Here is a 14,064-nt window from a genome sequence, read left to right on the forward strand (position 1 = left end):
CCATTTTGAGCAGAGCATTTGGCTCTTAAGTGATTAGTTGAGTATTGTTCCAGCCCCTACACCTTTTAATCTGCTGGTAACTTTAGTGTCTATCCTGTCAGTGAATTCAAGCACATTTGAAGAATTTCTCATCATTATGCATTTTTTTGTGTGTGTTTGTTTCAACACTTGTTGGAACTTGTTTCAAGTCTGAGTTGGCCCAAGCAGCTCTGGGAGAGGGTGAAAGATCATTATACTTTGGTAACCCTCACATTGGAGTTAACCAGCCTGATCTATTTCCTACTTGACATTTCTACTATAGGTGTCTAGGTAAATTCCACTGAAGTAATGATGCTTTTCTCCTTTTTTGTTTTAGCTCAATTTGCGGGGGAAGATCCAGTGGTAGCTTTGGAAGCTGCTTTGCAGTTTGAAGACACTCGGGAATCGATGCACGCATTCTGTGTTGGCCAGTATCTGGAGGTGAGGCTGAGTGCAGTAGGCATCATGGTGGACATCAGGGCAGACCCTCCCTGTATATTTGTGATAGGTGGTTTTTGTCCTGAAGTACTGATAGCTGAGCCTTTTGGTGGGGTAGATGTCATTAAGTGACACAAGTGAAGATCCTTTAGAGGTTTTTTTTTTATTTTACATTTATTCATGTTAAGATTTATGAAGGACTGGTCTTGAAAAATTATTTAAAAAATTGTTAAATTATTAGAAATGTGGACAATTTTCCACACACAAAAAAGAGGTTATTAACCTTTGGTCTTCACAATTTCATTATAAGCTTATGTAGAAATTTGAAATGGCTTACCATCTTGAGATACATTTTTTGGGAAGAACTATCTAATAGCGTAATTCTTTAGAATAGAAATGTGTCCTATATATGCATGACCTTTGGAATTTATGTATTGGGATTGGTTTTCCAGGTATGGATCCAGAAGTAATAAAATTTATTAAGAGCCACTTGGGTAGTAGTACTTAAAGCATTCATGAAGGGAAAGATTGACTTTGCTTGTAAATTATTATCTGGAATGACTAGCAAAGTTTATTTTCATTTGAACTCTTTCTGATTGGGTTTCCTTTTTGTTAGCATCAATATATTTCTTCCACTTATGTAGTCACAGTTCACTACCCACAGCAATCCTTGTCATATTTTTGTCTTTCTTGGGGTTTTTTATGCATGTAACAATTCAGTATATTTTCTGAAGTATTGTTATACAGTCATTCTGGAAACTTCTACTTGATTTTTGTAAGGAATTCTCTAACTAACTTGTTTATCTGAGCTTTGGTTTTACACCAGTAGACCTGTGCGTTTACTGTCTGCTTTGTAAGGTGTACGTGGTTTATATCTTCTGTTATTTTGGCAGCAGCATGAGCTTACTGTAATAGCATGTAGAAAGAGGGTGTCTGGAGCACCTGCTTCTCTTCCTGATAGAACTTTGTCTTATTTAGGGATATAAGCTGAAGCTCTTTATGGTTTTATGTTTATAATTAACCCTATTTTCTCAGACTGATGATGAAATTTATCTTTCCAAGCCTGACCAAGAAGTTGTTACCATACCAGATCTGGGAAGTCTCTCTTCGCCTCTGATAGACACAGAGAGGAATCTGGGCCTGCTTCTCGGATTACATGCTTCCTATTTAGCTATGAGCACACCGCTGTCTCCAGTTGAGATCGAATGTGCCAGTAAGAAAAATTTTGCTTTCTGCTAACAGATTAGCAAGTTATTTTAGCTGAGACGTAAGTGCCATTTAGAATAGGAGATGAAGAATCAATGTAGTTGTTGGTGAGTAAAAATAAGGATAGTAAAACTAAGAGACTTAACCAATTAAATAGAAATAGATGTTAATGGTTTTCATTTGCTCTCATGACCCATGGCTGCAGAGGAAATTAACAGGTGCATAGGAAGATCAATCCTGTGCCTGCTCTTTTTTGTCTTCTGTGACAGATGGGCTCAACTTGGCTGTCATCTCCTTGTGACATGGATTGGCTCTTTCTATTGGGAATAGCATTCTGTTTGAGGACTGTGTTTTTACTAGACTCAAATCAAATATATATTAGGATTGCAACCTTTTTAATCACCGAAAGTTATAAAATTTCTCCATGTAAATGGATTAAAGTTGTCTTTATGTATTTGTAGATTTCTCTACCAACCATCCGCCAAGCATCTATTGAATAAATACTTATGAATTACTTTGCTAGATGCTCAGTGTATTAGGCATGGAATTAAATACATCTCTGCCTTTAGGTGCTTTTTGTGTGATGATGAGCCAGAGAGTATAATAATTCAGTACGCAGTGTGACAGAAGATAAAATAGAGACATTTGTAAGTGGTTCTGATGGGGAGGAAAGCCCCATCAGGGGTGGGTGGAGGAATCATGAAATTGGGAGTCTCACCAAACTGGATATGTGAACCTCCTGGGCAGAAACACATGTGTGTGAGGGGCATTGTTGAAAAAAATCAGGGCTTCCAGTTGCTTGTATATGTGCACTGTCAGGAGAGAAGGTTGGTGGGCAGGATGGACTTGGTACGTGGTCAGCCCAGCCATCTGGAGCAAGCCTTTGGTGTGCATGCTGGGCATTTTGCTGCCTACAGAGCCTCTAAGGGTGGAGAGGATGAGGGTTAGACTCATCCTCTCCCTCAAAGACTTGTACTATGGGAAAGATAGGCTTCTTGTAAATCAGCAAGGAGGGAGGGAAATGAGAAGAGTCAGAGTAGAGGAGAGCAGAAGGTGCTGTGGGCCCTAGTGGAGGGGGCCTAATCCACTCTAGGACAACAGAAGATACCTTTACAGCAGTGTCTTTGAGTTGGAGGGTGGGTAGGGTTCTAAATGTGGAGAACCAGGGACAGTCATGATCAGATTTGTGTTTTAGAATTAATGTGGCACTTTGGAGAATGTTCCTGAATGCTCTAACATCCAAATTTCCAGTAAAAGAATGTTGAGTAGAGTAAACAGATGCTGTGGGACGGCTAGTAGTCGGTGTCCGGGGGCGCAGGCCACCATGAACCGGCTCCAGGAGGACTACGACCCCTACGCGGTAGAAGAGCCTAGCGACGAAGAACCCGCTTTGAGCAGTTCTGAAGATGAAGTGGATGTGCTTTTACATGGAACTCCTGACCAAAAACGAAAACTCATCAGAGAATGTCTTACTGGAGAAAGTGAATCATCTAGTGAAGATGAATTTGAAAAAGAAATGGAAGCCGAATTAAATTCTACCATAAAAACAATGGAGGACAAGTTATCCTCTCTGGAAACAGGGTCTTCCTCGGGAACTGGAAAAGTTGGAACAGCTCTGACAAAGTACTATGATGATATATATTTTGATTCTGATTCTGAGGATGAAGACAAAACAGCACAGGTGGCCAAGAAGAAGAAGAAAAAGCGACACAGGATTCCAACAAATGATGAGTTACTATATGATCCTGAAAAAGATAACAGAGATCAGGCCTGGGTTGATGCACAGAGAAGAGGCTACCATGGTTTTGGAATACAGAGGCCACATCAACAACAGCAGCCTGTTCCAAATAGTGATGCTGTCTTGAATTGCCCTGCCACACTATGTCTTGATTGCCAAAGGCACGAATCCTACAAAACTCAGTATAGAGCAATGTTTGTGATGAATTGTTCTGTCAACAAAGAGGAGGTTCTAAGATACAAAATCCCAGAGAACAGGAAGAAAAGGCGAGGCCCTAAGAAGATGAGGTCCAGCCATGAGGATGCTGCAGAGCCAGCAGAGGCACAAGCAGAAGAACTCTACCACCCAGTCATGTGCACCGAATGTTCCACTGAAGTTGCAGTCTATGACAAGGATGAAGTCTTTCATTTTTTCAATGTTTTAGCAAGTCATTCTTAAATAGCTAAGTTGGCATTTAATTGCCCAATACCGTATGTAAGGCAAATACGGACAGTTCTTTTCCTTCTGAGCAGTTATTTGAGGACACATTGTTGATCTTTTTGAAAGAGAATGATTGTCAGCCTTCATCTCTCCACCCCCTTAAAATTTTTTTTCCCCAGCTCTGATGGGACTCATTATTCATTCCCTTTTTGAGGGGCATTTGGAAACTATGGGGCTTTTTATATATTAAAGCTCTTTAGAATTAAAAAAAAAAAAAAAGAATGTTGAGTATATCTAGACTTGATTGCTTGGGTTTTAGAGGATTATTTTGATAACACAAGTCACTGAAAAAACTTTGTAGCAATGTACAAACTGACTTTTCATTTTTTTGGTGAACCTTTACTCTAGTTATTATAGCAGTTAGAATGAGCATTCACATTTGCACTGAGGAATAGCATGTTCTTGAAGGTCTGGCCATGCCACACACAGGTTTCCTTTATAGTCCACTGGATCTCCAGCCTCCCAAGGATCTGTGTCTTACTAAGATCCTGTGTTATATGTCTAGTAGTTGCTCATTTTTGTTACTGGTTTAATGTTCTAGGGAAATTGGCCTGCCTTGACCATGTTTTTCTTTGTAGATCTCTTCTCCTGTGCTGTTTTTCTACCTGGATGCTCAGTGTTTCCGTCTTTATCTAGATTTCAGCTCAGTTGCCACTTCCATAGCACATCCTCTACTGACTTTTTGAATAGTGGAGGTCTTGATGCTAACCTACTGTAGTACTTTGTAGCAGTTATCCCAGTTCAAGCTGAATGATTACTTCTATAAATGTTGCCCAAATCGTGCTCTCCCTGTTAGAATGCAAAGCCCCAGTCTTCACACAGTATCTGTGGAATCTGTCAGCTCCATGCTTGACCACATATCTAAGTAAATTTTGTACTGAAACTATTACACTGAGTTCTGACACCATGCTTAAGATGTAGTAAAGAATAAGAAATGTTACCTGTTTTCCTGTAGGTATAGGAATTATAAGCAGGTTTCTGAAAATATGTTATATGTGACTCTTTAATATGAATGATACAAAATTTCTCCTTGTATATCAGCTATTCATTTATCTTTTATTTCAATATTTATTTCTGAATAGTTTCTTTCTAATGTTTTCATATGCATTTTCTAGAGTGGCTTCAGTCATCCATCTTCTCTGGAGGCCTGCAGACCAGCCAGATCCACTATAGCTACAATGAAGAGAAAGATGAGGACCATTGTAGCTCTCCTGGGGGCACTCCTGCCAGTAAGTCCCGACTTTGCTCCCACAGACGGGCCCTGGGTGACCATTCCCAGGCATTCCTGCAAGCTATTGCTGATAATAACATCCAGGATCACAATGTAAAGGTGAGTGAGACCTTCCTGCACTTAGTGTCCTTTGGTTTATCTTAAGACATTGATGTGTGAATGCCTTCATGTTCTTTGATTGGCTTAGCACAGACTTAATTTATTTACATATTATTTGTGGGGCAGGTTTTGAGGTAGGGAGGTTGGTTCAGTGCAATATGCCAGTGATGTTTTTTAGAAGGATTGCTGAATGCAAGTGCATCAGAAATTGTGGCATGTAGTTTGGAATTCATGATAGCATGTTAGTATGGCTCTGAAGTTACCTCCAGCTGTTTCTGTTACAGGACTTTCTGTGTCAGATAGAGAGGTATTGTAGGCAGTGCCACTTGACTACACCAATCACATTTCCTCCTGAGCATCCTGTGGAAGAGGTTGGCCGCTTACTGTTATGTTGCCTTTTAAAGCATGAAGATTTAGGTATGAAGCTTGATATTTTAGCTATATTGTGCATTTTTTGACTAACATGCAATATGCATTCATTCTTACCCTTGCCTTTTTAAAAATGTTTTTACAGGTCATGTGGCATTATCTTTAGTTCATGCAGGAACACTTGGTATTGAGCAAGTAAAGCACAGAACATTGCCTAAATCAGTAGTAGATGTTTGTAGAGTTGTCTACCAGGCAAAATGCTCACTCATTAAGGTAAGTATATTTTTATTTTCTTTCTTCTGTGCTTTGCAGACTGTTGGTAAAATATTTGTTGTTAAGTTGTCTTTTCATATTTAACATTGTAGACACATCAAGAGCAGGGTCGTTCTTACAAGGAAGTCTGTGCTCCAGTCATCGAACGTTTGAGATTCCTCTTTAATGAACTAAGACCTGCAGTTTGTAATGATCTCTCTATAATGTCCAAGTTTAAACTGTTAAGTTCTTTACCCCGTTGGAGGAGGATAGCTCAGAAGATAATTCGAGAACGAAGGAAAAAGAGAGGTAAGAATGTAAAAAGTAGGAAAGTGCTGTCAAGGGGTGTGGTTTGCCCATATATAACTGAGTGTGTGATTTGAGTGATGCTCTTCACTGCTGGTCAGTACATGTGGATTTCCACAACTGTCATAATATTTGTTATGTGTATTTATGATTAAATATACAGATCCTGCTTATTTTTCCAAGACATCGGATAATGATGCAACTTTGGGATTGAGGGTGTTATGATTTGGTACCTAGTAAGTTGTTATTGAAGAAGGTAAATACTGTAAGCTTTATTAAATTGATGGGGAAAGGAAGTTGTTTTTTTTTTTAATCACTTGTCCTGGTAAATGAGATTTATGGAAACATTTAATTTTGTAGTTAATCTTGCCATTCTTGTTTTTTTTTAAGATTTTATTTATTTATTTGTCAGAGAGAGAGAGAGGAGCGAGAGTGAGCACAAGCAGACAGAGTGGTAGGCAGAGGGAGAAGCAGGCTCCTGGCTGAGCAAGGAGCCCGATGCGGGACTCGATCCCAGGACGCTGGGATCATGATCTGAGCCGAAGGCAGCCGCTTAACCAGCTGAGCCACCCAGGCGTCCCTAATCTTGCCATTCTTGTAAAGAAATTTTCTTCCTTTAGAAATATTGAGTATTCCGATATATGGGGAATTGTCTTAAAAATAGCTAGAAGAGTTACTAATATTTTCAGGAAGCAGCTAAACAGTTGCTGGGATCTGGAAAAGACTTTGTATTAAATAATTAGAATCTGAGTATAAGTACATAAAATACTTTGGAACTTGGTTAATTGTGATTATAAACATATCTACAGAAATATCTGATTGTATTCTTATGAATTATACTGATTTATTCACAGATCAGCTTACTAAATATTAGTTACTGAATTTTTTTAAATTACTGAGTTTTGGATGGATGTTATGAACAATGATGTCAGGAAAGATTAATTTGTGTTAGAAGCTATCCTGAATTGATTTTTTTTTTTTTTCTGAATTGATTGTTCTTGAGCAAACACTTAAGCCACAATAATTTGCCTAAATCCTAGAGATGCTCTTGGTCAGAAAATCATGGTAAGAATGCTTCTGAGATCCTCGCAGCAGAGGCACAGGCTGGGAGATGGCCATCTCAGCTTGAGGGGGAATGATGTTCTCACTACCCAGCCATCATCTCCATGGATTCTGAGCCCACATTGTCACCTCTTAAAGTTTCTTGTTTTGGGTTTAAATATTTAGTTGTGTGAAGGTTGAAGCTTTTTTTTTTTTTAAGAAAATTAAATAACTTATAAATGATCAGTATTACTGGTGCTGTGTTAAGATCACCAAGAGCACCATTAAATTTAATGATTCACTGGCTCCATAGGACTCAGAAGAGCTGTTAAACTCAGAGTTACGGTTTATTGTTATGAAAGGATACAAGTTAGAATTAGTAAAAGGAAAGGTGCATTGAGGGACATCCAAAGGAAACTGGGCCTAAGCTTCCAGTGGAGCTGCACAGAGCCATGCTTAGTTCTGTTAGCAGTAAGAGACAACAGTGAAGGGCCGTCAGCCAGGGATGCTCACCTGCATGGGTGCTCTCAGTTACTAAAGACTTCAGCCTTCACAGTGGAAACAGGTGAGAACCGTAAGTCCCATAGTTCACATAAACTGTCTGGTCACACTGGAAAATATGGCCCCAGATCTCAGGCATACAGAAACACTCTTATCAGGCAGAAAATGCCAAGCACTCAGAGCTCAGTTCACAGTTGCTGGCCAAGTGCTGAAGGAACAGTCTTTCTTGGGAATTTGCGGGGTATGGGCAACCCAGACCTGCTGTGTTAGTGTTTTACTGTCTAGGTGTATATTATTAATTATGTGCTTATTATATTATACGCTGAGAAGAAATAGACTAAAAATCTTGAAAGGGAGCAAAAATACGGAAGCAACAATACATATCACATTGCAAATTTAATAGAAATCTCCCTAATTAAAGATACTAACATAGTAAATAAAAGGCATCCACTTAATTCACTTACACAATGGTAAGAGATTCATTGCACTGGTCCAGAGTGAGCAAGCTATGGTCTGGGGGCAAAAGTAGCCTGCTGCTTGCTGTCTACTGCCGTTGTCTACTGTCCACTGCTAAGACCAGTTTTGCATTTTAAAATGTTTTTTTTTTTTTTTTTAAATCAAGAGAGTAATATGTTTGACACATGGAAATTATATGGAGTTTAAATTCCAGCATCCATAAATAAAGTTAGCTGCTTTTGATTCTGCAACAACAGAATTGAGTATTTTCAATAGACTGAATGGCCAGCAGAGACTAAAATATTCACCATCTGGCCCTTGAGAAAATGTTTGCTGACTCCTGAGCTTCCCTTTCTATTGGATCTGGATCTGCCCCATCATAGCACTCTCACTGCCTTTCTGTTCATGATGTGAAGTGGCAAGAGTATTATTGAATGTCACGTGAAAATAATCATGATGGTTTTTAATTTTCATTGTTTGAGCATTTCACTTGACAGTGATATTTACATATTTGTTTGGGTAAAATATTCAAGTCCTTTGGCTTCATGCATATTTAATATATCTTAATTTAAAATTGTGTTTAAGTAAATGATTTTTATAATAAATGATGTTTTTAATCATAGTTCCAAAGAAGCCAGAATCTACTGATGATGAAGAGAAAATTGGAAATGAAGAGAGTGATTTAGAAGAAGCTTGCATTTTGCCTCACAGTCCTATAAATGTGGACAAAAGACCAATTACAATTAAATCACCTAAGGTGAAGTATTTTCTGTGATACTGAGGCTGGCTGAGTAGAAACAAAGAAACACTTTGTCCTTTATTATCTGTTGGACAGAGAGTGTAGTGGGTTACTGAAAGTATGGGTGACATTCCAAGTCACACTTATGGTGTTCTGGTCAGATTGATAGCTGGAAAAGTGTTCGCTTTTTTGTTTAGTGGTACATTGTATCATTACTCATTTACCATTCATTTGCTGAATGTGTACTTTGCTCCAGAAACTGTCCTGGTGTGTTAGGCTATTAACATGGTTGATAATTTAACTTTGGATGCCATGTTTGTCTGTTCCAAGGTACATAATTATAGAGATTATAAATTCATTTATAAGCTTACTTATGGCATAGTTATTTTTGCCATTTGATTACTTATTAAACATAAAGTATTTTACCAATTTCAACCTATTTGCATTTATTTATATTTTATTTGAATAAATGTTTTAAAGCACATACTAATATCAGTAAGGTAAGCTAATGGTGAAAATGGTTTTCCTTTGTCAGGATAAATGGCAGCCGCTGTTGAGTACAGTTACAGGTGTTCACAAATACAAATGGTTGAAGCAGAATGTTCAGGGTCTTTATCCACAGTCTGCACTCCTCAGTACAATTACAGAATTTGCCCTTAAGGAAGAGCCAGTGGATGTGGAAAAAATGAGAAAGTGCCTATTAAAACAGGTAAAATTTGCTAAGAACATTCTTCTCTGCATAGGATAATATACACAACACTTAACTGTATGCATTCATGTTTTACAGTTGGAGAGAGCAGAGGTTCGTCTGGAGGGGATAGATACAATTTTAAAACTGGCAACCAAAAATTTCTTACTTCCATCTGTACAGTATGCTATGTTCTGTGGATGGCAAAGACTTATTCCTGAGGGGATTGATATAGGGTAAAAACTTCATAACATTTGTTTCTTAATTAAGGGAAACTGTGGCAACAAAGCCTTATTCTACTGAAGTTAAAATTAAATCTGGCAGTATTCTAAGTAATATTCTTTATCTTTGTTTGAAAGGGAACCCCTTACAGATTGTTTAAAGGATGTTGATTTAATCCCACCTTTTAATCGGATGCTACTGGAAGTAACTTTTGGCAAGCTGTATGCTTGGGCTGTTCAAAATATTCGAAATGTTTTGATGGATGCAAATGCCAAATTTAAGGAGCTTGGTGAGTTGAAAAAGAAATCTGACGCTTAAAAGGCTGTTTTAAGGTTGCTATTGAAGTAATTAATGTCAGTGATCACATTAGCATTATTTTATGGTTTGACTCTTAATTATATATTGTAGAAACTTGCAGATGCTGATTTTTGCCCTTTGAGAAGACTTTAACAACTTTGTACATTAGAAGAATAATCTTAATTTTTTTTTTTCAAATTCAATTTAGCTATATAGTGTATTTGTTACGGGGTACATTTGAATAATTAAGCTGCCTTGAGCTTTCTCAAATTTTAAACAAAACTTTCAAAATTCAGCAGAAGACACAATTTTGTAGTATTGTAATATTAAGCTTTTACATTCTAACATTTTCATGTGTATCATTGATACCATATGCCCTAAAGTGTATATCCTGTATTAATACTTAATTTCTTGGATAATGTAAGTACCTGCAGAGAAATGCTAGGATTGGTCTGGTGGAAGAGAAGTGAAATATGACTCCTATATTTGAAATGAAATGAATAAGCCACAAGAGACTTTTAGAGGAGCAGGTGATAAGTTTTACAGACAACTGAAAATGGCTATATGTGGATTGATGGTGGTAGGATTATTACAGAGTAATGCACAGCTGCCTGATGTCCATACACTTTGGAAACCCACTGAAAAACAGAAATTTTTAAAAATTGCTACTGCTTTTAGCATCATGTGTGCTTCTATTTTCACACAAGAAATTTATGTGGGTGCCAATGCTTTTTAGGTATCCAGCCTGTCCCCCTACAAACCATTACCAATGAGAATCCATCAGGACCAAGCCTGGGGACGACCCCACAAGCTCGCTTTCTTTTAGTTATGCTCAGTATGCTCACCCTGCAGCATGGTGCAAACAACCTGAACCTCCTGCTGAATTCTGGCACACTCGCCCTCACACAGACAGCACTTCGGCTTATTGGTACGTTGGCACTGCCTTAAGTCGTTTATGAAAATGTCGGGATTTTTCCTTCATGTCTTTCTTTCTCTTTATAAACCTTTTTTAAAAATTGTAAAATAAAAATAACATAAAATTTACCCTTTTAACAACTTTATCATTCAGTAGCATTAAGCATATCCAGAATGTTGTACAAACATTACTACTATCTAGTTCCATAACTTTTTTGTCACCCAAAATGGAAAGCCATACCTCTTTAGTGGTGATTCCTGACTTCCCACTCCCCCAGCTTTTGGCAACAACAAATCTGCTTTTTATCTCTACAGATTTTCCTATTCTGGGTATTTCATATAAATGAAATACAATTTTTAGCTTTTTGTATATTGATTTTCCTTGATCAGGGTTATTTTTCTTTCATAGAAGAAATTATAAGCACATAATATTTTATATTAATTTTATGTATGTATCCAGATATAAGAGCTACAAAATATAAAACCACTTGGAAAAAAGGCCTCCCTTTTTCTTATTATGAATGTATTCAAGCCAAATTTCAGTAAATTTGTCATTTGCAGGGTTAACATTATAGCTGCCAGGGGAGAACCTACCTGGAATGCAACCCCTGTCCTTCTTAGGGCCTCCCTGAGGTACCCACTGGGTGGGCTGAAGAAAGAATATTTTTTGCCCCAGTAAAACTAGGAAAAATCCTTACTTTATCTAAAGCCTTGTTCCAGCCCTCGGAATTGAATAACCTTTTTTCCTCTGTTTTGGAGGAAGGAGGATCATGAACTTTGTACATTTTTTTTTAAATTTTTAAATTTTTTTTTAAAGATTTTATTTATTTATTTGACAGACAGATCACAAGTAGGCAGAGAGGCAGGCAGAGAGAGAGAGAGGAGGAAGCAGGCTCCCCGCTGAGCAGAGAGCCCCACGTGGGGCTCGATCCCAGGACCCTGAGACCATGACCTGAGCCGAAAGCAGAGGCTTTAACCCACTGAGCCACCCAGGCGCCCCGAACTTTGTACATTTTTGACCCACCAAGCCTACCTTTGGGAATATTTGGGCACCTTTTCCTCCCCCTTGTAAGAACAAAGACTGAAGGAGTTACTTGGGCTGTGTTGCCCACACCCCCCACCCCCGCCCCAACCAACATTAGCCAGTAAGGCCAAAAGCAGCCAAGGGAATTCAGCATGCTGACTCCTACGGTTAAATTTTACTATTTTAAAATCTGTTCCTAAATTTTTCTTCTTGTAGCTGATAGCTCAACTTCTGTTTTATACTATAGGTGATTTCATAGCAGTTAGGGACCAAATATTCATCATGCTCTACCCCCTTCTTACCAGTTAGGGAAGGGTGGGAGTCCTCCTGAACTCTTACCAGTTAGGGAAGGGTGGGAGTCCTCCTGAACTCCAAGCAGCCCTTCCTAAGGATAGCAGTATCAGGCCTGCTGGTCTTAGCTCTTTTATGCATGGTACCATAATTAAAGTTAGTTAGTTTCTCATTGTTAGACATTTAGGTGGTTATCTTTTGTTTTTTCTATTCTAATAAAAATATGTGATGAGAGTTTTTCTAACTTAATTATTTTGCTTTTTTTGGGGAGGGGCATAATTCCTAGTAGAGTAAATGTCTCTGTTGCTCGTTTTATATCTTTTTTTTTTTTTTTAGATTTTATTTATTTATTTGACAGAGAGAGATTACAAGTAGGCAGAGAGGCAGGCAGAGAGAGAGAGGAGGAAGCAGGATCCTGCTGAGCAGAGAGCCTGATGCGGGACTCGATCCCAGGACCCTGAGATCGTGACCTGAGCCGAAGGCAGCAGCTTAGCCCACTGAGCCACCCAGGCGCCCTCGTTTTATATCTTTTATATGTTCTGATACATATTTATATACTTGGTTCTTTTACCATTTTAAATTCTCATCAATAGATCTTTCATGGTGTTTATTGTATTGATAAAATAATACAGTATACACTATAGATTCTTAAAAATTATCTTCAGTACTTACTAAGTTTTGAAAAAGTTTATTAAGATTAGGAAGTTGTAACTACTTACTATCTCACCTGCTGTGTTTGATGTTCTGATAGGTCCTAGTTGTGATAATGTTGAAGAGGATATGAATGCTTCTGCCCGAGGGGCTTCTGCTACAGTTTTGGAAGAGACAAGGAAGGAAACGGCTCCTGTGCAGCTTCCAGTTTCAGGGCCAGAACTGGCTGCCATGATGAAGATTGGAACCAGGGTCATGAGAGGTGTTGATTGGAAATGGGGTGATCAGGTACTCAGATTTGATTTTAAACACATTAGCGACACCTTAGTCACTGCCCTTACTTGCATGCTATTAGTGCATGGGAATTGGAACTAATAACTACCTTAACTTAGGGCCAATGCAATTGACAGATGACGTAGTTGGTGATGTAGTTAGTTCGTGGGCAGGTAAATGGAGTCAAAACAGTGGCTGTAGGGGCACTTCAAGTAGAATCGGGTCTTCAAAGGGTAACGGCTGTTTTCAGAAAACTCCTTGGCATGGGCTCAATTTGAGAGGCAGCCCAGAGTAGGAGCACGAGTAAGTAGGAGAGAGCAAACCGCATTTTAGTAACAGTGCTGAAAGCTTTGAGGCAGAAAAACCCAGGTGCTGCCTCTGGGAGCTGATATGGCCATGTGTTCATTAAGTGCCCCAACCTTGCAGTTTTAGGTGTACCAGTTAGTCAGTGGCCATTTCTATTTCTCCTTGTAGCACATCACTTCCAAGCTTCTGTCAAGTCTCATGGGGTAGAGATTGTGGGGACTGGTATCTGTGTCATTACCATAGTTACTAATGAAGGACAGTGCTCACCTCCATTTCTAGGTTTTCTCAACCTCATTTTTTAAGCATGGGCCTCATAAGAATTATCTCAGAAGTGTCCTGGAACAGGTAGCAGCATCCTAAAAACAGCTTTCACTCATAGTGTCCTGGAATAATGTAACAGCATCCTAAAAGCAGCTTTCACTCATGGAAATGAAAGACAAGGTTCCATTTTAGGTTCCAGAGAGAAGACTGAATAAGAGGAATTGAGGAGATGCAGGTGTTTGTTTCAAGTTTCTGGTCTTTT

General features: G+C 38.6%; 1 protein-coding gene and 1 pseudogene across 9 annotated transcripts in view; both read left to right on the top strand.

Moving 5' to 3' along the window:
* HERC2 (HECT and RLD domain containing E3 ubiquitin protein ligase 2) overlaps nt 1-14,064 on the top strand; it is a 237,444-nt gene that overhangs the window by 111,845 nt on the left and 111,535 nt on the right. For all 8 annotated transcript variants that reach the window (XM_082735976.1, XM_082735972.1, XM_082735973.1 and 5 more), the window contains exons 25-36: nt 356-459; nt 1,519-1,669; nt 4,996-5,210; nt 5,495-5,627; nt 5,725-5,852; nt 5,945-6,140; nt 8,759-8,892; nt 9,410-9,583; nt 9,662-9,798; nt 9,922-10,073; nt 10,818-11,009; nt 13,063-13,250. In XM_082735976.1, coding sequence (XP_082592102.1) covers nt 356-459; nt 1,519-1,669; nt 4,996-5,210; nt 5,495-5,627; nt 5,725-5,852; nt 5,945-6,140; nt 8,759-8,892; nt 9,410-9,583; nt 9,662-9,798; nt 9,922-10,073; nt 10,818-11,009; nt 13,063-13,250 — 1,904 coding nt within the window. The remainder of the gene's footprint in view (nt 1-355; nt 460-1,518; nt 1,670-4,995; nt 5,211-5,494; nt 5,628-5,724; nt 5,853-5,944; nt 6,141-8,758; nt 8,893-9,409; nt 9,584-9,661; nt 9,799-9,921; nt 10,074-10,817; nt 11,010-13,062; nt 13,251-14,064) is intronic.
* LOC309866540 (E2F-associated phosphoprotein pseudogene) lies at nt 2,937-4,099 on the top strand (annotated as a pseudogene). Its single transcript has one exon. The product of its transcript is annotated as an E2F-associated phosphoprotein pseudogene (transcript).

This window comes from Mustela nivalis (assembly GCF_964662115.1).
Source record: "Mustela nivalis genome assembly, chromosome: 6".
NCBI classification, from domain to species: Eukaryota; Metazoa; Chordata; class Mammalia; order Carnivora; family Mustelidae; genus Mustela; species Mustela nivalis.